Genomic DNA, 22,764 nt, shown 5'->3' on the forward strand with positions numbered 1-22,764 from the left:
AGTCGTCTACTGCTACTACTACTAATTAGAGCTGTTGTGCAGTGCTACATTTTCAGAAACACTATTGCTGCTGCATAAGATATGGAAATGACTGATTGGGGGGGGGGGTCGAATCCCTTTTTTCATTTTTCTGTTTTTTAAGAAGAATATAATGTGTCCAATATTGTGGCTAATATACGTGACAGAAAGAATACTGGCTCCTCACCGACAAATTAAATCCTCAAATGTTTGGTGATTATGCAAGATACATGCTGCACTCTGTCAGTGAGGGGGTTTCTAAACATATTCCCTGCAATATATATCTTGAATTGTACAAATTCCTAAATGGTATTGTAGAAAAATCTCATTTAGTCAGGAATTGTCTATTTTGAAACCGGAATATTGGGAGTGATGTGATAGCAGAAAGGTAACTTCATGCTATTGTAAGTACAGTAATTCTGATATGTTTACCATTACCATTTAAGTAATTTTCGAGGTTATCACAATATAATCCCTAGTTGACTTGAAGAAGCACTTAAAATCATTATATTAGTGATGCACAAGTTGCTGTACAGGATAAACTGTCTATCCACAATAGGATTCACAAAATAGGATGTATCTATTACCTTGATCTGACATGTATAATGGAAATAAATGTGTTTTAAGTAGCTGTGATAAACATCAAGGATAGTTTGCATGAGCTGGTTATGGCCATTAAGGATTCCAGCCCAGACGTTGCAAAATCGGGCATTGTTTTTAGCGAGAGAGATGGGGCATGTTTTTAAAGGTGCATTTCCTTGAAATAAATACTCTGGAGCTGAACCACATTAATTTCAGCTTTGGGGACACCCTGCTACACTAGATACTTAACTCTCGGTGCTGCTGTTATCTCATGCATGTTTAAAGGTCCAGCGTAATGCGGGCTAATAGAAAGTCGCGACGGATGATGCTGCAGCTTCCTATTAGCCTGCATGATGTGGGACCTTTAAACAGCCGTATTGCTCGCTCAGCCAAGGCTGCTATCGACGTGAACTACAGAGGTATCTCTGGAAGCAGGAAGTCCCCAGAGCAAAAATGAACACAGTTAAGCTCCAGAAACCCCCTTGTTCCCACCTAGAGCCCCTCCTCCCAAATAAAAACCTAAACAGAAAGGGACCTTTTTCCTTGAAATAGTGGAAAAGAAGGCTAACAATCTATGAACTTTCCCACAAAAGAACACAAAAAACAATAGTAAATATATTGTATTGCATATGTCTTCCCACTGTTTATATACAGTTGTGTTGACAGGGGTTAGTTATCCTGCCGACTACGCCAAACATGCTGACAGGAAATACTTATTCAAGATATACTGATAGAAATGTTTGTTTGGATTGTCGATATCACTCATGCGTACACAAATGGACACGAACACACCAATTGTTAGTAAAATATTGTTTATTGCAATACTTATCTTTGAGTTACAGCAGTCAGGATACCACACAGACGGATTTACCAGGGTAACCCCCACACCTTCTCAGGTGCGTGCCAATTAGCGTTATTCTTCTGTGATCGCATATTCCTGGACGCACAGCACGACTTGACTATTAGCCTTGTTCATTGGCGAGTTTCTGCCCCCCTGCTAACAAGACAAAGTTTATATCTCAGGGGATGGGGGGGAAATCAGCAACACACTCACTACACACTAAAACATTAACTTTTTGAGTCCCAGCCCCAAGACGAAGACAGTCACTGTGAAAGAGGAAGCATCTTCCGAGGTGAAGCAGAAAGAGGAACTAAGCTGTTTGACATACAAAATAAGCTACTGTATTTACCATTATAGCACAGAAAGCATCATTAGTTAACCCATTTAACACCAAAAGTTAACCCTTTAAATGCCTAGGCCACCAGAAACAAGAAAACAAAAGATAAACTCCATTCCTCACTACAACCGTGTAAACAATCTTTGCCTATTAATAGGTGTAATAAAAATGGTAGAATATATTAGTTATATTAATCCACCCGGCACACGAACATTGATTACAAATTGTCTTAAAAATACAAGAATTGCTTTTATGGCCTGTTAAGCCCTTGACCAGGCCTATTTTATAGGACCTAGAGATAAAGGCATCTCTTTTTGCCAGAAGGGATTGAAATATGGCTTTCCTGACACTAGCATAAACAGGATACTTTGAAATGTATTGATATGAATCACATTATTCCAAGTATTATAGGGATAAAGTTATGAGGTCTTATATATTGAGTCAGACTTTAAACGTAACAAGACAGAATTGGTTTTTTTTTGGTCGTAAATGTCAGCCAGAGCTGTTTCACGATAAGGGTGGGCTAAAGTTGGTTTCAATGGGAGCAGAATAGTACACAAGTCTTTCCAAGGTATTGTAACATGTTCTCGCCATAAACAGGATGGGATTGCGAGGCCAAGGTGGCGATTTGTAAACACCGACCTGAAGCCGAGAGGCCACGTCAGGTGTTCAGGTTCGTCATCTTGTAGCCAGGTCAGGGTTTCGACATATAAAGTAATGTAGTAGGTAAGATAATACAGTTGATATACTCGCTGTGATCGAGGATATTAGACTGGAGGGTAGTTGAGGTCACTTGGCCGAGGGTTGCAGAAGGTAGAGTGGTAGATATCCAAGCTGAGGTGAACGGGGGGGTGGGGAGGGGAGTGTTGCAGCAAAAGACGGGAAGGGGCTGGGGGGTGGGGGCGGGGGAGGGCGGGATGGAGTTTTGCAACACTCTTGACGAAGTTTTTTTTTATGTGAAAAACTAAGTACACCCTTACTGCTTCCATAGGAATTAAGATGCTAAGTAGCAGACAGGTGCTGCTAATCAAATGCCCTTGATTAATTGATCATCAGCAGGTGTGACCAACTCTATAAAAACCAAAGTTTAGCAGTTTGCTGGTCTGGAGCATTCAGGTGTGTGTTAACACAATGCCAAGGAGGAAAGACATCAGCGATGATCTTAGAGAAGCAATTATTGCTGCCCATCAATCTGGGAAGGGTTATAATGCCATTTCAAACAATTTAAAGTCCATCATTCTACAGTGAGAAAGATTATTCAAACGTGGAAAACATTCAAGACAGTTGCCAATCTTCCCAGGAGTGGACGTCCCAGCAAATTCACCCCAAGGTCAGACCGTGCAATGCTCAGAGAAGTTGCAAAAAAAACAAGAGTTACATCTCAGACTCTAAAGGCCTCAGTTAGCTAATGTTAAAGTTCATGACAGTACAATTAGAAAAAGACTGACCAAGTATGGTTTGTTTGGAAGGGTTGCCAGGAGAAAGCCTCTTCTGTCTAAAAAGAACATGGCAGCATGGCTTAGGTTTGCAAAGTTGCAGCTCAACAAACTACAAGACGTCTGGAACAATGTCCTTTGGACAGACGAGTCCAAAGTAGAGATGTTTGGCCATAATGCACAGCGCTACGTTTGGCGAAAACCAAACACAGCATATCCGCACAAAAACCTCATACCAACTGTCAAGCACAGTGGTGGAGGGGTGATGATTTGGGCTTGTCTTGCAGCCACAGGACCTGGGAACCTTGCAGTCATTGAGTCGACCATGAACTCCTCTGTATACCAAAGTATTCTAGAGTCAAATGTGAGGCCATCTGTCCGACAGCTAAAGCTTGGCTGAAATTGGGTCATGCAACCGGACAATGATCCCAAGCACACCAGCAAATCTACAACAGAATGGCTGAAAAAGAAAAGAATCAAGGTGTTGCAATGGGCCCAGTCAAAGTCCAGACCTCAACCCGATTGAAATGCTGTGGCTGGACCTTAAGAGAGCTGTGCATAAACAAATGCCCACAAACCTCAATGAACTGAAGCAACGTTGTAAAGAAGAGTGGACCAAAATTCCTACACAACGATGTGAGAGACTGATAGAGTCATACAGAAAACGATTACGTCAAGTTATTGCTGCTGAAGGTGGTTCTACAAGCTATTGAATCATAAGGTATACACACAAGGCTTCTCCATTTTGGCTTTATTTTTGTTAAATAAATCATGACACGGTGTAATATGTCATGTGTTGTTGTTTATCTGACGTTGTATTTACCTAATTTTAAGACCTGCTAAGGAACAGATGATTGTTATTATGTCCTGATATGTAAAACCATAGAATTAAAAGAGGTGTACTTTCTTTTTCACAGCACTGTACTGTAGTACATAACTGTCAACAAGCCCACTTATTCCACAAATTGTCTTATTGTATCCATCATCACACCTAAACTATTTTAAAAAATTGTTTTTAAATTCTCCTGTACAAAGATTATTGAGAAGTTATTTTTTTCCCCTCACTTTGACATTCCCTAAACTGTCAAGGTCAAAGCATCAAAATTATTGAAATGTTACTGTTATCAGCCCAACAGTAATATATTGTTCTCAGTCAAACATCAGTTGTATATTAAAGCCTTGTGCTCCTTTTAAGATAATAATAAAATGTCCATAAATTGCAACATTCAAAACAAAACATGCATTTTGTATGTAGAAAAATACATACAGTAAGTATAAATTCATGGTTTACTCTATGTTGCCACATTTAATAAATACAGACATATGAAATCTGATGGATTTGTTTTTACATAATACATAAATCAGGAGAAAACGGTCAGAAATTCACTGTATCTAGAGATTTTCTATCAAATCTACTCTGGGATTTCAAATGGTACTGTAAATTGTGTAGTCAATCTTGCCTACAATTTTTTCTGTCGTAGGAATAGTTCCAATATTCACAGATATAATTGACTGCTGAAATGTTCTTATATATGTTACAATAGTTCAACTGTGCTTCAAGTTTTGGAGACGAACCGGTATGTTTTAGCTGCACTTATTGTTTTGTTTCTTCTTTTTCTTTTAGTTCTTAGGAGGTGTTGTTCCTTTTGGCATAATGTAAAATCTAAAAACAGTTATACAAATTTGCACAAAACTAGTGGCCACGGTATTATTTTTCTAGGACATACTGCATATCACTATGTTTCCTTTATTCCATACTTATTGTAGGAAAAATATGATGGCGTTCTGAACACAAATAGGATCAGGATCTGTGCTCAGCTGTCGGGCAATGTTCTCCTTTTGCAGAATAATATGGATAACAGAAAATAAGAGTAGAGCTTGGAAAAGATAGTAAGCTGGGACTGAGGCTTTAAGAGAAACCAATGTCTTACCTGAGAGTCATGGTGCTATTACCTGCACCCTGTGCAAAGAAGAAATTCTCTGTCATCTAAGTGCTTAGAAGCCTGTAATTAAAATACTGTGCTTTATTCAATTTCAGCTTGGCTGCTATTTTAGGCTGAGTTCCCAGTGGTCACGGTGGTGCGCTCTACAGCATGCACAGCAGAGCCCTCTATGGGGTAGGCCCCAGTGGCTGTGTGTGCGGACGCACAAAGCGCTGTGACGCGTACGCTGGCAGGGAAGACAATCATTTTGTCTTCCTGTGCCACGACGCTGTCACGTGATTGGCGCGCAGCCAATGGCAGGGCAGATATGCCCCGTCATGGCCATGCCCCCCATCATGACCCCGCCCCCCGCTCCCCTAGATCTCCCCTACAGACCGCCAATCATGGCTGTAGTTTCTGCACGCGCCGCCATGCCACCAGGCACGCGTGCAGCAGGGAGGACTGGGGCCGCAGCCTTAACAGGCTCACTATAATGTCTAAAGAGGTGTCCTAATTCATCAGCTTTGTATGTGGCAATAGAACATGTCATTTCTCAGTCGATAGAACTTCTGCAGACATATCAGAGAGAAAGTATGGTCAGTCCAGTGTACTTTTATGTGTTTTATTTGTGATTGATAACTAACAGTTACTTATGCTTTTTAGAGACAATTACAGAATCTTCAAAATGCTGTAATGTAATATATTTTATCAGAAGCTTTGCATGTGAAACTAAAGTACCAGTGTGTACTGTACCGCAGGTGCAAAGTTTAGATACATTTTAATCTACTGTGGCAAATTAGACACTACCAAAGTACCAAAGTCCCTATCGCTCCTTTGGATGACTGAGAATGTTTTTCCATTCATGTGACTATTGCATTCTTTGTAAATATCTCCTCCATATAATCTTTACATTATTTCAAGCTGTAATCTTCTTTTCCTCTGTATGCATGTTGTGAAAAGACTGCATAATATTTCTTTTTTGTTTTTTTTACTCAGATGTTGCACGAGCAATAGAACTGTTGGAGAAACTAGAGGAATCAGGAGAAGTACCAGTGCATAAATTACAATCACTGAAAAAAGTCCTGGAGAGTGAATTTTGCACAGCGATAAGAGAGGTATGATACTAACATTTCAATGAACGTTCTTAACAGTGATCTTCATTTTAATGCTATAAAAACTGCTGTTAACAATTTTCCTTTATTCGCTGTTGAGAATCCTACAGAGGACTGAATGTGGCATGTTTGCTTAATACACATTTGTATTTGAATGCTAAGAGGATCATTTATGGGGTTGGTATATGAAACAATAAAAGTGCAGTCTCAGTATTTAGCTTACTCGGTGTATTAACTTATTAGGGTGCTGGTCCGTGCAGCCGGGTGATGGAGAAAGGATGGGCGCCAGAAACTTTGCAGTTATGAACAAGATTGAGTTTATTTGCATGTTATTAGAATCACAACTTCTCCTGATGCATTACTGCATTCCAGGAGAGGCACAGGGGCCTATTCACAAAGCAGTGATAAAATCAGTGCTTTTGCGTCCAACTATGGGGCCTATGCACTAAGCACGATAAAAAAATCGCCAGGCTATTTAAATTACCATTTTTTACAGTGTATGCAGAAAGCCCCAAATACCTGTGATAGCAACATTTGAAAAAATGGCAAGTAGCCGGTGACGTGATGATTGACCCTCTGAAAGGGCTCACCCGGCGAGTTCTTTCTGCTGCAGAGAGAGCTGCTGAGAGAGAGACCCTCTCCCTGTGCAAATCTCGCCCAAAATTATTTTTTTTTAATTAAAATTTTATTACTAGTGTATTGTAGCAGGGGGTCTCCGGAGCAGAATCACGTTGATTTCAGGTGCAGGGACCACCTAATTCCCGAGATACAGGTGCCGGTATCGCCTATGCATTTGATTCCCACGGTCACGTGACCGAGAGAATACATTTCATAGGGGATACCGACACCCCATAACGGGGCCTGTATCTCGGGAAGCAGGGGGTCCCCGAACCCTGCTACAATACACTACTAATAAAACCCAAATAAAAAAAATTAAACAAATTAATTACCGTAGCGGCTATCTGTATGGTAATTAATCTGCTTTAATGTAATTTTTATTAATAGTGTGCATGAGCAGGGTATCTCCTGAGCTAGTGCTTTTATTAATAGAATTTGTTGACTAGTGCTTTTATTTATTGAATTAAGGTGTTTAGGTGCTTGTGTATATGTTTTATTATTGTGTATTTTGGGCCTAAATGCTTTTTTATTAGGGTGGCCATTGATTGCTATGTGGGGTAGGAAATAGATCCTGAAAGGGTGCTTCCAAAATGCTGTTCTGCATCTGGTGTGTATAATGATATTAAGTCAATATGTTATAGAATAAAAGCAACGTTCATCTTCTCATTATTCTCAGACTGTATACATATCGTAGTCCAGTGTTGTGTGGTGTTATATAATCTCTTTTACTCACACGGAGTCCATGACGTGGAGGTGGAGTGGTGAGGTTCACTAAATCATATGTTATAAATCAGCATACCTTGCTTGCATGCAGCACCACCCCTATAATCCTCAAATCTATCCTCCTGCTCTGTGCAGTCATCTGAAATATCCACACAGGCTACTCACATGAAAAAAGAAGAAACAGCTGGTGTCTCTCACAATCATGCTCACAGGGAAGCATCTAGGTCCGTCTTCAATCGCGTGCATGAATCCCAGGAAGGCAATGGCAAAAATAAAAAAGTCGGATTGAGCACAGCAAGAAATACGGGCTGCAGGCAGGTTTAAAAAATAATAAGCTATTTATTCGGCATAATGCCTAAGACATACAGCAAGTGATATTCCTCTGATGCGTTTCCTGTCTTGACGGCACTTTATCTTTGATAAAGTGAAACGCGTCAGAGAAATATCACTTGCTGTATGTCAGGCATTATGTCGAATAAATAGCTTATTATTTTTTAAACCTGCCTGCAGCCCGTATTTCTTGCTGTGCTCAACCCGACTTTTTATTTTTGCTATTGACTGCTATAGTGACTTATTCATATTATATGGGTATGATGTACCACTATGCCAATCAATGAGTACAGGGTGGGTATAGTGGTTCCGGGGTGGTTAGGACTCCCATGTGGGTATCTGGGGAGGGTTGGTTAACCCCTTAATTACTATAGTGGTTATTAACCGCTAAGGTGATTTAGGGGTTAGGGCCCATTAGATTGTATTTTTTAATGTATTCTTTCTGGCATCGAAGGACATGGACCTGCATTATGCTGACGAGTACGCCCTTCATGATGGCAGGGGTAAGTAGAAAGGTTTATTTACTTTATTTAGTAATATGACTGGCTAATGTTTTATTTAATAATGGGCAAATGAGCTATTATCCATATCTGGATAATAGTTATTTTGCCCATTACTGTACTGTATGTGTTGGGGGGGCTTGCGGTGTATTTATTGCAATGTCTTCCAAATTTGTTTTTTTGCAACAGGATCGGTAGTGCAGGCCAGTGGGGACCACCCAAGGACCCCCGGAAACCCATGAGGACCACCCGAGGATCTACAGGGACCCGCGGGGACCAACTGAGGACCCCCGTACACCCACGGGGACCACCTGAGGACCCCAGACATCCTTGGGGAACACCCGCAGGGACAACCCGAGTGCCCCCGGACACCCGCAGGTACCACCCGGGAACCCCGTTGAGGCCCCTGGACACCCGCAGGGACTACCTGGAGGCCGACGGACACCCACGGGGACCACCTGAGGACACCCAGACACCCATGGGTACCACCCAGACACCCCGTTGGTGCCCCCAGACACCCGCAGGGACCACCTGGAGGCCCACGGAAACCTGCGAGGACCACCTGGAGAACCCCACTGGCCTCTGGTATCAATCCTGTGTATCAAAAAATAAATGATGGTTTTATGTGGGGGCACAGAGGGTGGGTTGTGTACTGGTGGTTAGTACATATATGCCCCAAATAAAATATATGTTATTCCTTCATTGCCATAGCGGTTAACCGCTAAGGTAATGAAGTTGCCTGTAAATGCATTTTTATTGCATGGGATTCATGCCGGGTGTCTCCTGTGCTGATATTAATGATATCAGCTCCGGAGACTCCCGGCATCAATCCGATGCAGGAAAAATTCATTTTTTTTCTAAGTCATATCTCGCCGCTTCTCACCACCTTCCTGCCAACTTTTCCTGGCATGAGGATTTTGAGAGGAAATCTCTATCCTAGAGCCGCGATTAGCCTTGATAAGCTAATCGGGACTATTAGAATTGCACAAGTTTGAAAACCTGGCGATAAGTGGCCTATCGCTGCTCGTTTGGCAACTTATCAGGACTTACTGATTCACTGGAGGACTTTTTGGTGATAAGGCGGCGATAAGTGGCTTATCGCTGCTTAGTGCATAGGCCTTTATGCATTTTTGTATCGCGCTGTAAGACATGAAGCCAAAAGCGGGATTCACTAAGAAGTGAAGGCCATTTTTTTAAGGCCGATTAAAATTGCACTATCGTCCGACCTGTTTTTTTGTTTCAGTTCTATCGTGCTATAAATTCTATAGCGCGATAGCCTGTAAGAGCTGCATGGAGATGCTGCGTCTCCATGCACGGCTCTTACAGGCGATCGTGCAGTAAAAATATTGATTTTAATAATAGTGTACATGAGCAGGGGGTCTCCTGAGCTGAACCGCATTCGTTTCAGCTTCGGTGACACCCTAATTCCCGTGATACAGGCCCCGGTATGGGGTGCCGGTATCCCCTATGCTTTTAAATTTCCCACGTCACGAGACCGTGGGATTTAAATCCTGGACTGGGATACCGACACATTAAACACAATATAAAAATAAAAAAACACATTAAAAATGTCAATAAACCAATTGATTGGCACAGTGGGTACATCATGCCCATATAATATGGGCATGATTTAACACTATGGCAGTCAATGGTCAACATAAAAAATAAAAAATAAACAACCACCAACAATATCCAATGCAATCAAAACAATCACCAAATAAACAACAATAAACAAGTAAACACCACAAAATTACCAGCAATCAATTAAGCAAATACCACATAAACACCAGAATTAAGAATTAAAACACCAAAAAAATCAATAAATAAAAGAAAACTCCAAATAAAAACCATTATTAAAAAGCAAAAGACCAAAAATAAACCACAATTAAAAAGCCAACAACAAAAAAGTAACAGAAATAAACAATTAAAAACACAACACAAATTCCCATCATTAAAAATCAAAACACAAAATGAATAGCATAAATATTTCAAAGCAAAGAACCAAAATACATTTAAAAGAAATAAAAGAAAGCATTTGCCAAAAAAGCATTGCTTGTCACTGTATGTATGAATAGCCCTAATTTGGCATAGATAAATACATTGGCAATCAATGGGCAATGAAAAAAAAAATTACAATGAAAAAACCTGCAAAATAAAAATAACATACATTCACTGTTTTTTCTTACCTTTAGATGTCTTCACCCTACGATTTCCATGGTCACAGGAAGCTCTCGAACAAATCCAGGATGCACAACAGCCTCAGGTAAAGTCCAAAGTCCTTTTCTTCTTTCTTTTCTAATTTCTTCTTTCTTTATCTTCATCTGTTCATTGTAATCCATTTGGGGGACTTCTTTCTTCTTCTTTTTCTTCTTCTTCTTCTTCATCTTCATTTTCATCTTCATCCATCTTCATCTGTAATGCCATTGTAATCCTATTGGGGAGGAGGTCTTCACTCTCCAGCTTCTTGTCATCAAATGAGGCTGCACAGGCTTTTATACGGGCTGTGATGTCACATTTGAGTGGCAAATGGTTCCCACTCCATCTGACTGGCTGGGATAACCATGTGATAATTGTTTTGCATGATGTGATGTGATGTGATGTCATGTAAAGGGAGGGAAGCCAATCAGAAAGGCTGTGCTTCCTTTCCCTTTAACATGACATCACCAAACCTACATGGCCACAGTCACATGTTATTTCAGCCAATCAGATTGTGAGATGTATATCCCCAATGTGATTGGTTGTAGCAGACCATATAACAGAGTCAATATTTGGAAAGGATGTGACCTCATCCAAAGGGAGTCACATGGTCTATTACAACCAATCACATTGGGGATATACATCTCACAATCTGATTGGCTAAAATAACATGTGACTGTGGCCATGTGGGGTTGGTGATGTCGTGTTAAAGGGAAAGGAAGCACAGCCTTTCTGATTGGCTGGCTTCCCTCCCTTTACTTGATGTCACAGTATAAAAAAAAATTGTCACATGTTTATCCCAGCCAATCAGATGGGAAACATGGCATGGGAAACATTTGCCACTCAAATGTGACATCACAGGCCGTAAAAAAGCCTGTGCAGCCTCATTTGACGCCAAGAAGCTGGAGAGTGAAGACCTCCTCCCCAGTAGGATTACAATGGCGTTACAGATAAAGATGGATGAAGATGAAGATACAGAAGAAGAAAGACCACCAAATGGATTACAAATAACAGATGAAGATAACGAAAGAAGAAAAGAACTTTGGACTTTACCTGAGGCCCGTTGCTATTTTGGATCATGGATTTGTCGAGAGCTTGCTGAGACCACGGGAATCGGAGGGTGAAGACATCTAAAGGTAAGAAAAAATATTGAATGTATGTTATTTTTCTTTTACAGGTTTTTCATTGTATTTTTTATTTTATTTAAAAAAAATTCGTTGCCTATTGATTGCCAATGTATTTATGTATGACCCTTTAGGGCTATACATACTGTGATGTCTCCGTTACAGTGTAGGATCTTATCTCCCAGATTTAAGGCAGGAAACGTAGTATTTCTCTATGTGGGGTTTATTTACAAGGATAAATAATAATAAGAAAAATTGTAGGATGTGATCTTGCATGTTCACTCTAAAGTAATTACCACTGTTTGTTTAATTGCTTTATAGATTCACCAATGGGCTATATGGTGGCTTTATTGTTTTGAAACTCTACGCCCATTTTCAAGTTGCATTTGTGTTTAAATAGCACACATTTCCAGTATCAATCATTCCCTGATGAAGTATCTTTTATGATACGAAACGCGTTGGATAGGAAATAGATTGTGTGCTTTTTATTCCATTTTTACTCCATATATATATCTTGCTATTTAGTACTTTTTATAATAAGTTCCCCTTTTTTGTGCTTTTTTGCACTTTTTCATTCAAAGATTGGGCGCGAGCAGAGCAGTGCAGTGTTCTATGTCTGCAGCTTTATTGTGAGTCTGTGAATCTTTCATTGTGAAGCCACGTGACCACTGGAAACATCATACTGGGAGCGGGTGCCTTCCCTGACCGGTACAAGCGGAGGGCAGTTAGCCGGGAACCGGTGCATTCCCTATCCGGTGGTGAGTGGAGCCAGGCGTGAGTTGGATCAGCTGGTCTACACTGCAAACTACTGAGACCTTAACTGCCTGCACTGACGAGCTGAGAGTGGGTGCTTTCCCTATCAGCATTGCCTGAATCACAGTACTGCTACTTTTGTTGCTCTTGCTAACAGTTATATTTACAATGCACACGGAGCTTCTGGTAACTTTACTGCCTGCACTGACAAGCTGAGAGTGGGTGTTTTCCCTATCAGCATTGCCTTAACCACAGGACTGCTATTTTTGTTGCCTTTGCTAACAGCTGCATTCACAACGCACAAGGAGCTTCTGGTAACTTTGTATCGTTTTAATTTTATGTTTGTTTAACCAATTTAGTGGTTTTTTATAGCACTCATTTGTGTTTCTTTTATCTCAATATAAAATATTTTTCTATTGTGGAACATGTTTTTGCGCTGGTATCTTTTTCTTTAAATTGGCATTATTAGATGTTTTGAGCCATCTTAATATACCTGCTGCATTTTTCATGATCCTAGTTACTCATTTATATTTTTATTTTTCTATCACTTTGATCATCTGGCTGTGGTAGTAGAACATAGTTGATTTAGAGCGCAATACACTACCCTTTTTTTCTTCACTACTCCAAGGATAAATAATACACTAACAGGCCCACCTTTCCTTTAAGTCAAAACAAATCATAAAATAAATGCCTACTCCTTTTAGGAGACTAACTACACGTGCAGCTTCAGACCTTACTAACTGGATGGACAGCTAAGCTTGTTACCACCCCAACACAGGTACTATTGTAGCTAAACATATACAGTCTCTGCACACATCAATATAGTGTTTATCTTATTTGTTATTCCAAGGTTATGAGCAGATGTCTCCACTTCAGCATGGTCTCGCGTCCTTCCTTCCTAGGGGAGCTCAGCCCCATGAGAGCTCAGAAAATCTGTCCTCTGTAAGTCCAATGTTAAGGACAGGACATCCCTGCTTCAGCGTGGTCTCGCTTCCTTCCTTCCTCTTCCTGGGATTAAGACCCAGGCAGTCCCAGCAGACTCCGCGACCACTGACTAGTGTCTCTAGGGGACTGTGCCAGCTTCCACAGCTGGGGAGAACTCTTCTCGTCCCCCTTCTCTTGGAACAGCAGTTTCTCTCAGTGTGTAGTCACTTCCTGACTTTTAAAACTTCATGTGCAATCAGGAGTTCAGCCTGCTCAATTAATTTGCAGCTGCTGCTGCCTTCTCTAGGGGAAGTTAACTCTCTATATGCTGAAAAGTCACATAGCTATTCCAGCACCTAGAGACAGTGATTGTATCACAATACATACAGTGACAACCAATGCTTTTTTATGGCAAATGCTTGCTTTTATTTCTTTTAAATGTATTTTGGTTCTTTACTTTTAAATATTTATGCTATTTATTTTGTGTTTTGATTTTGAATTATGGCATTTTTTGTTGTGTTTTCAATTGTTTATTTCTGTTTTTTTGGTGTTTGCTTTTTAATTGCGGTTTACTTTTGGTCTTTTGATTTTTAATAATGGTGTTTATTTGGAGTTTTCTTTTAGTTATTGATTTTTTGGGGGAATGTTTTAATTTGTAATTCTGGTGTTTATTTGGTAGTTGCTTTATTGAATGATGGTAATTTTGTTGTGTTTACATGTTTATTGTTGTTTTATTTGGTGATTGTTTTGATTGAATTGGATATTGTTAGAGGTTGTTTCTTTTTTAGGTTACTATTGATTGCCATAGTGTTAAAACATGCCCAATATTATATGGACTTGCTAATCAATTGGTTTATTGGCATTTCTAATGTGTTGATTTTTCTACGTAATATTTTTGATTTTTTTTTTCTTCACCATTTATTGCTATAGTGGCAAAATATGCCCATATTATATGAGCATGCTTTAACTCTGTGCCAATCAATGGGTAGCAGGGGTGGAGGGTGGGCGTGGTGTCCCTGGGTAGGGTGGGTGGGTAGTGGGGGAGGGTGATTAACACCTCAATTACTATAGCGGTTACTAAGGGGTGATTAAGGGGTTAGGAGCCATTAAATTGTATTTTTTATTGTATTGTTCCTGGCAACGGAGGACAAAGACAGTGAGGAGGATGAGGACGGCCTTCATCCTGGCATGAGGGCGAACCTGGCTGCCAGGTGACATCATGGCTGTGCCCCCCACCACACCTCAGTCACGCCACCCCCCTGTCTTTCCCCGTACAGCTCACCGCAGACCGGGGATCAGAGCTGCACGTGCCGCCAGCCTGGCAGGCGCTCGTGCAGCGCAGACAGTGGTGCCATAGCCTTAAAGTACAAAATGAAACACATTTCAACTAAACATACAGTAGTTATGTGGTGTAATGTCTATCAATTAAATACAGACAAAATACTGGAGATTTTCCACAGTTTCTATATTAATTAGACAAGCAAAATAAATATATGTGGCAAAAAGGAATTTAATATATTGAATTGATGGTTATAAATGTAGATTATATATTTTGCTATAACAGATTTGTGTGTTTTAAGTGAATAGTTTTCTTAATAAACAGGGACCAGGGACTCTGCAAATTCATATTTTTAATTTTTTTTTTTGGTGGCAGCAGATGAAAGATAGATATTGTGACGGATTGAGAGTAGATATTATTCCTTGGAGGGACCTTATTTATTTATAAAATATTTTACCAGGAAGTAATACATTGAGAGTTACCTCTCGTTTTCAAGTATGTCCTGGGCATGTCCTTTGCGGAAGGTGAAAAGTTGGTCAGCTAGTTAGCTATGTGTATTAAACTTTGTCACATATATGTCACATGCCCACAGGTGTGCTGTTTGTGACAAATGGTATCTTGCAATATTGTGGTCATGCCTTGAAAGTGGCTCGTGTCTTATACTCTTTGGCCAAAGGGTTAACTAAATTACCATTTTTCCAAGAGATACATAGGTATTTCACTGTGTATTTTTGTCACATTGGATGTTGCTCTGGACTTCTTTGTTTCTTGTTTTATACAATTAGCCATGCCCAGTAGCACTCCTTTTGACACTTATATACATATATATATATTGTGGTAATTGGGGGGGGGGGGGGGTTCTAAGAGCTTGCTGGGTATCTGTGTGTAAATCTGTAAAGTGTTTCGCTTTGTCAAAGAGTAAATCACAACTTTCCTACCTGGTTGGTGTGTAGGGATCCCCACCGGAAGCTCCGCCATCTTCTCCAGGATGAAAAATACTCTGAAGAGATGTAAATAGTGGAGACCAAAACGAAACAGAGAATGGCGCTACCTGTGATGGAGGACCACTACAGCCAATGAGAATATTAAACCATATGTTACAAAAATACAAACTTCCATATAGTAAAAAAAAATACAGACTTACTAATTAAAAGATAATCTGAGTCAACAAATGCCTTCTGCAGACCCAAGATGCAAACCAAGACAGATCTAACCTCTCATGCTATATGATTATTAGACATGTCAGTAAATTTGTACATAGTAGTATTAGATATCTTCTTAATGATATACAAATGCCTATACATGAGTAACCATACTCAAACTGGATATGGATAACTTTTGGCCCCTATAAAAGGGGGTTATACAAAAACCCATGTGAATGTGAGAGGACAGGACACAGCGACTATTCTATGTACATAAAGGACAACTAGGCTAAAATGAGCAAAGAGAACACATAAACCATAAATAAACATTGATACACCTATAGGACCAATATAGATAAATAGGCTAAAGTACTTGGCCACTCATTATTTGTTGAATTCCTATTATGTGACTGAATTCATTGAAGGGAAGGTAAATCTAAAAAATAAACAATAATAACAAACCATACATCGAAAGCCTGAATATGACCAAAAAGAGAACACCAATGGTAAAAAGCCCTGGGTCAAGGGTGTTTTAGCAGATAGAAACTATATTCAGTTTAGGTAAAAATGATGTAACTCCCAATGTGTATTTATACCAAGAAGCTTATGTACCCTAATTAAAAATCCAGAACATCTCTCGACAATTCAGTCGATTAATGCAATCCCCTCCTCTCATAGAAATCTGTATATATTCAATGCCTGAAAAGGCGAAGTTATTAAGCCCCTCTAAGGGACAATTAAGTAAGTGCCTATAGGCAGGATATCTGGCATCTGCATTATTTATGGATCGTAAATGCTCCATGATATTCACTTTATTTATTGGATTCAAATATGGGCATATTTTGCAATGACCACATTTGAATGCTCCTTTGGGAATGCCTAATTTTCTAGTTTGTATAGATCCTGACTCAAAGAGACTGGGCGATAAATACAATTAATTTTATTCCTAGCTGCATATAGTACTCCACAAAGTTATTGAATTACTGTATTACCGATACATTCTATTATAGGGGTAGGTTTTATGTCACCTGGTTCTGTTCTTATAAACAGTTCTTTGGAGGTGTATGGCCCCTCCTTTCAGATCTGAGCTCCTTACCAATTCTCATTAGCAACAAAGTATAAATACACTTCAGTGTCAGTCTATACTTCACTGTACTGAAGAGGTGATAAGTCTACTGTATGGCTGAGAGAAATGAGAGAAAGGTTTATGTGTTATTATTTGTCACTAAGGAGTTTGTGCACCCTCAGTGTTTGTTCTTTTTGCTATATTTACCCTAGTAGTCCTATATGTACATAGGATAGTCACTGTGTCCTGTTCTCTCAAATTCACATGACTTATATTTTTTGTATAATCTCCCTTTTATAGGGGCCAAATGTTATTCATATCCAGTTTGAGTATGGTGACTCATGTATCGGCATTTGTGTATCATTGAGAAGATATCCAATACTATTATGTACAAATCTACTGATATGTCTATTAATTGTATGAGGGGCATCACGCTGCAGGTTACCACGCCTACAGAGTTCCAATCGGCTGAGTTACGTGAGTATAGAAGCTACCCGACTCCCTTGGGAGTCATTCTCATTAATACTAATAATTAATCAACAACTAGGGATCTCTCTATGCTGTTCCAAAATGCTGGACACCCGGGGTTTGAGGCGGGAGATCCAGATCCAGGGTGGCTGGCACCCACAGGTTAATGCATACCACAGTTGACCACTGATGTTCAACATCGTGAGCACATACAGTACCTACCCACTATCATACTTTGAACAAATTATATTGGAAGACGAAACTCCATCTAGCCATAGAACAGAGACTTGTTATTTTTTACCATAGAAGAAATGATATATATGCAGTGGCCTTTGGAGCACTGATACCTGTCTTTTTTTATCTTCAGTAATCAGTAGTCAAACTGAAATGGGATATAGGACAATATACAGTAAAGAGATAAGCCGCCTTATTGATTTGCAGATGCATATAGAAAACTATTGTGGCTCTTCACAACAGCTTTCACTTACTGCCTATCCACAATGCCCATTAATAGTTTCTCAACATCAATACAAAGAAAAGGAAGAGCACACTGCAGTTGGTTACTATTGGGCAGATGCAGGGGTAAACACATACAATAAATATTGCAAGCATCAGGGCACTGCAATTGTTATCTGATTTTAGTTCCATTTCCTCAGGGAAAATTAGGGCACTGTAGGAAACTGAAAGTGTTATTTATGTTATTCACCACATGTATTTCCCTTTAAAACCAGCAAAAGGACAGTTTATCCATAAAAGGGATGGTTAACTATCTATGAACTCTATTCTATATACTGTACTATGAAGTCACTTCTCCATGTCAGGGAAGGCTCAAAGCCCTATTCATCTGACCTGAGCCCAAAGCCTTTCTAGACATAGTGAAGCAACTTTACAACATGACAAATAAGATCCTATGTAGAATAGAGTACATGTGATCAGCTGGAAAGGAATAACTCTATCAACAATTAAACACGGATATGTTCAGTCACAGATTGGTGTGTTTAATACCAATGTTTCCTCAATGGAAATGTAATTAACTGCCTAATAACAGATTGTGGAAAATCTCCATATAGCCTAGGATTATAATTTCTAAGTACTCTCACAGTTGCAGAGATGTTCAATAGTTTATCTGGAATTGCGAGACATTGGAATTGACACTAATGGCCAGATTCACTGAGATCCATTAACTCGGTGCTAATAACAGGCCATTTTACTAAAGTGCCAAGTGACTTATATACTTCCCCAAACACAGCTTTATACAACACGTGGAGAGATACCTGTACACATAAAGGAACACACCTAAAGGATGTGGGGAATATGAGAATCTAAGTGATTTTAATACACTTTTCATATCCACATTAGCATATTTCCCAGGTATTTCAGGTGTGTTCATGTGTGTTGTATAAAGGGATTTGGTGAGATATACAGTATAAGGCCACGCGTATAGTTCCCGCGACGGGTGACGCGACGGGACGGGTGACATCACCCATCGCCGCTAGTGAAAGTTATATTTCGCTTTGCAGCAGCATTGCGGCTTACTGGCATTTGATTGGTTAAGTGGCTGTCACATGAGGCGACAGCCCTTGAGAAATCAAATATTCCCAGCTTCCAAAATGTGTGATGTTGCATTGTCGCCATCGCGCTTACTATAAGTGCACGCGGCGGCAATGCATTTGTTTTTGGGCAACATCGCGTCGCCCGTCGCGGGCACTATACGCAAGGCCTAAGTCACTTGGTAATATCAACTATTTTGATGCTGTCTTTACTGGAGGATTATTTGCAACAATCTGTAATTATTGTGTTATCACTATAAAAGGGACTCTCAAGTTTCTTTTTTTGACATTACCAATCAGTGCAAAATGGACGGATTAGCCCCAACTTTACCTAATCCCTGAAAGTAAGCTGTATACAGTACATCAACTTTAAAAGTAAAGGACAGAATTCAGTTTAAGTTTCGTCTCTATCATTATCCATCCAAATACAGTATGTGAGACAGTGGGAAATGGAGCTTTTTGCGACCAATGATTGTCCTTTTGCTTTTTGAAGCATGAAAACCCTGAGCCATTTTTTGTTGTTGGTCTGTTTGTTGAAAATAGAATTCCTGTGCCCATTTTCAGATTTTTCAAAATTAGACATATGTTGTTATTGTTAAGGTGCACAAGATGGACATTTATGTCATTATTAAAACATATTTAACGGTATGTAAAAAAAAGAGGGATAAAAAACAAATGATTTTTATGAAAACAAATTGCAAACATTTTGTTGGGCCAACAGTGGCTGCTAAAATATTTGTTAATGTATATTACCATTGGCAATCCACTGCAAAAGGTATAGATGCTATATTTTGGGAAATATACACACTTTAGTTAAGCATGTACCATCCTTTCAAAGTCTTATAAATTAGTACTTTTAATATAACGTACATGCATGAAAGTAAAAAAAATAGCATAGCTTTCTATTATCTCTGGGCTTCCAAGTCATAAGATGTTTTGTAGAGCAAAATATATATGAAGACAGGGCATATTTCATTATTGTTGCGCACATATTCTCTTTAATTAAAGAGAAGGTTATGACATAAAAAGCAAATCAATTAATCAATTATTAAAATATATATTTTTTAAACTAAAACTTGTATTTGTCATGTGGGTAAGTAGTGAACCCAGTCCCTACTGCAGCCAAACTAATCAAATCCAAATGAATTCCTGCCTCTATTTATCTGACATGTTACAAGCTTTCTCTTTTCCACACCTGGTTTCTACCCAACTGGTTATTTTGACTGCTTTATGCTCCCTTGATTAGCACGCTAAACCTGCTCCATTATTTCATACTCTGGAAGTACCTCTCACCAAGTCCAGATAATTTCCTTTCCCATGCCCAAAGATCATTCATGCCATTTTTGTATGTCTAACCCCATCGTTCCTGCCCCCCACCTTATTCCTTGAGTATTTCATCTACCATGGTCTCCCCTCCATAGTGTCTCCTTCTATGGCATCTGCAGCACTGGGTGCGTTTTTTTCTCTGTCCCGAGGCTAAAGGATTGTGCCAGAAATGTTCCATCTTCTCCTGCATGGCAATTTATCGTACATCTGTCCCATTGTTTATTTAGTGGTATACTTAATTTCAGGCCAGAAGAAGGACAATGAGGAAGTTCTGGTTTTCCATCGGTTTCCCCACAGGAAGTTTTTCCTGTTCTGTGTGCTGCTCTGCACTCTCTGTGAGCAAAGGGCTCGGTGTAGCCTGAAACGTTGCACGTCCAAATGCTCTTCAACATAAATCTGTAACTATGTCATCTACTTTTTTTCCGTGTTCATTCAAGCGAAAATTGCCAAATACAGGTGTCGCTGCTTCTTTTTCACATCATCTGTGGTAGATTCTCAAAGCGCTGTTAAATCTGGGCTACTAACATGACGTTACGCAATCAGGTAACATCCATTAGTTTTCCTGCAGTTAACGGGTATTCTAAAAGCTAATGCTATGCAAAAACCAGCATTGTTACGTTACCTATATGAACGGGGATTATCGTTGTGCTGAGACACGTTAAACAATACACTCAACATGCGCATTGGGAAAAAATATAATGTGCGCTCCAATTAACACACATTAGTGACGCGTTACACATGTGGGTTACCTAACATAACGCCGATGAGGATGTAACAATTTCAGATAAATGCACATTACAAACTTAATTACTCAGCCATATCAGTTAAATAGCTTAACTGTTGACATGGCTGAGCAGGCATCCACCTCTACTGAAAAAACAAAAATAAACTGTGCGCTACTATCTAACTTTTACATATATATGGATACAGTGCAGTGACTAAACCATAGAATATAGAAATAAACCACAATACCACAGTGAATAAGTGATAAGATAATAAAATTATATCATAACCGTGTGGTTGTTAAAGGCGTCTACTGCTATAAACATTAGGGGTGGCTCAGCACCCCACACACTCTAACTTTGTTTCCATCCACCTCTGCTGCTGGAACCAGTGCTCCTGCTTCAAATGCTGCAAGGATTTGCAGCCTGAAATTCACAGAGGAGGAGCTAGATGGAGTGGAGGGCAACAACTCCAAATTATTAGGGGCTTTGGGCTCCCACACCAACAGAGACACAGCAGATTTGGGTCAGGATCCTCAACCACATCAGTGCCCTGGGGAAGACTGGAATCGCTGGGCAGACAGTAAGCGCAAGCTGTCTGACCATGCTATCCATGCCTGTTAGACAAGAGGGGGACCACCTGTTCCCCTGCATCTCTGGTAGAATAGCGCCTGAGCGAGGTAATTTTCACCTTCCGGTAGTTGGACTACCACACCTTGAAGACACTGAGGATCTGGAGAGACCTGGTAAGTGAAAATATAGTACATATATTAGACACTGTACATCAATCTCAGGTTTACATGCCATTTTATACACAACCTTGAAGATCAGAACAAAGATTACTGTCTTATTTGCTGTGCAATCACACATGCAGGTATTTAGGAGTTTGCAAAATAACGTACGTGACATGCTTAGATGTGTGCCCTCATACATTAGAAAACACTATAGACCATGCCTTGCACATTGCAGTAAGGTAGCAATCAGTATAAAGATATTCTTTGCCTATTCGAGGACCATATAAATTCTCACTAAACACAATAACTCTTGTTTTATCAACAGTTAAAGAGTCTCAGTATTTCAAAGAGTTAATGTTAAACTTAATTAAACATCTTATGAAAGGCATCTTAACACCCACTGTACCCAGCACTTATTTCCTAAGATTCACCATCAGCAACCTGCTTCTAGTCTTGAGGTTCACTGATGAATGTTGTTGCTCTTCTTTTAGCTAACGATCACCCCACTGCTTTCCCTATTGACCTTCAAATCATCTTCCTGTCTAAATGCATTCCAGATTTCTGATGTTTGCCATTGATAACATGTTAGAAATATTCACTTTTAAATAGTGCCCAGGACATAATTGAAAGGTCACTCTAAATGTAATTGCTCCACAAAAGGGTGATAACCTGTAGCATGCCTCAGCTCTCATTCATTTGCATGGGAGTAAAGGCCGTCTAAAGTTTAGCAACAGTTTGTGAATCAGGCCCTCTATATATTGTCCTAATACAGGGCCTCATGCAGAGAGCAGCGCTATTTAAAATTGGAGAGGGGAATAAAATGTAGCTTTAATGGAGAGTTTTTTTCTCCATATGCAGAAAGGGCATAAAACTGCATTTAGAATGCTGTCTGCATATGGAGAGTTTCAACCAGCGATATGAGCGCTGTTGAAACTAGTGGGAAAAAAATCGCGTTTTTTTTTTTCTCCCCCACCGGCCGCCGAGCGCCAGCTTCTTGCTGGCGAAGCAAAATGTTGCAAATCTCGCCATTTTTTTGGCGCGAACAACTAGATGGCGTTCGC

At 39.8% G+C, this 22,764-nt stretch overlaps 1 protein-coding gene across 4 annotated transcripts in view; it reads left to right on the plus strand.

Moving 5' to 3' along the window:
* The window catches only part of LIN7A (lin-7 cell polarity scaffold A), a 101,016-nt gene that overhangs the window by 52,651 nt on the left and 25,601 nt on the right, over positions 1-22,764 (plus strand). For all 4 annotated transcript variants that reach the window (XM_075600512.1, XM_075600509.1, XM_075600511.1 and 1 more), the window contains exon 2: positions 6,133-6,251. In XM_075600512.1, coding sequence (XP_075456627.1) covers positions 6,133-6,251 — 119 coding nt within the window. The remainder of the gene's footprint in view (positions 1-6,132; positions 6,252-22,764) is intronic.

The sequence above is a fragment of the Ascaphus truei genome, chromosome 5 (genome assembly GCF_040206685.1).
Source record: "Ascaphus truei isolate aAscTru1 chromosome 5, aAscTru1.hap1, whole genome shotgun sequence".
NCBI classification, from domain to species: domain Eukaryota; kingdom Metazoa; phylum Chordata; class Amphibia; order Anura; family Ascaphidae; genus Ascaphus; species Ascaphus truei.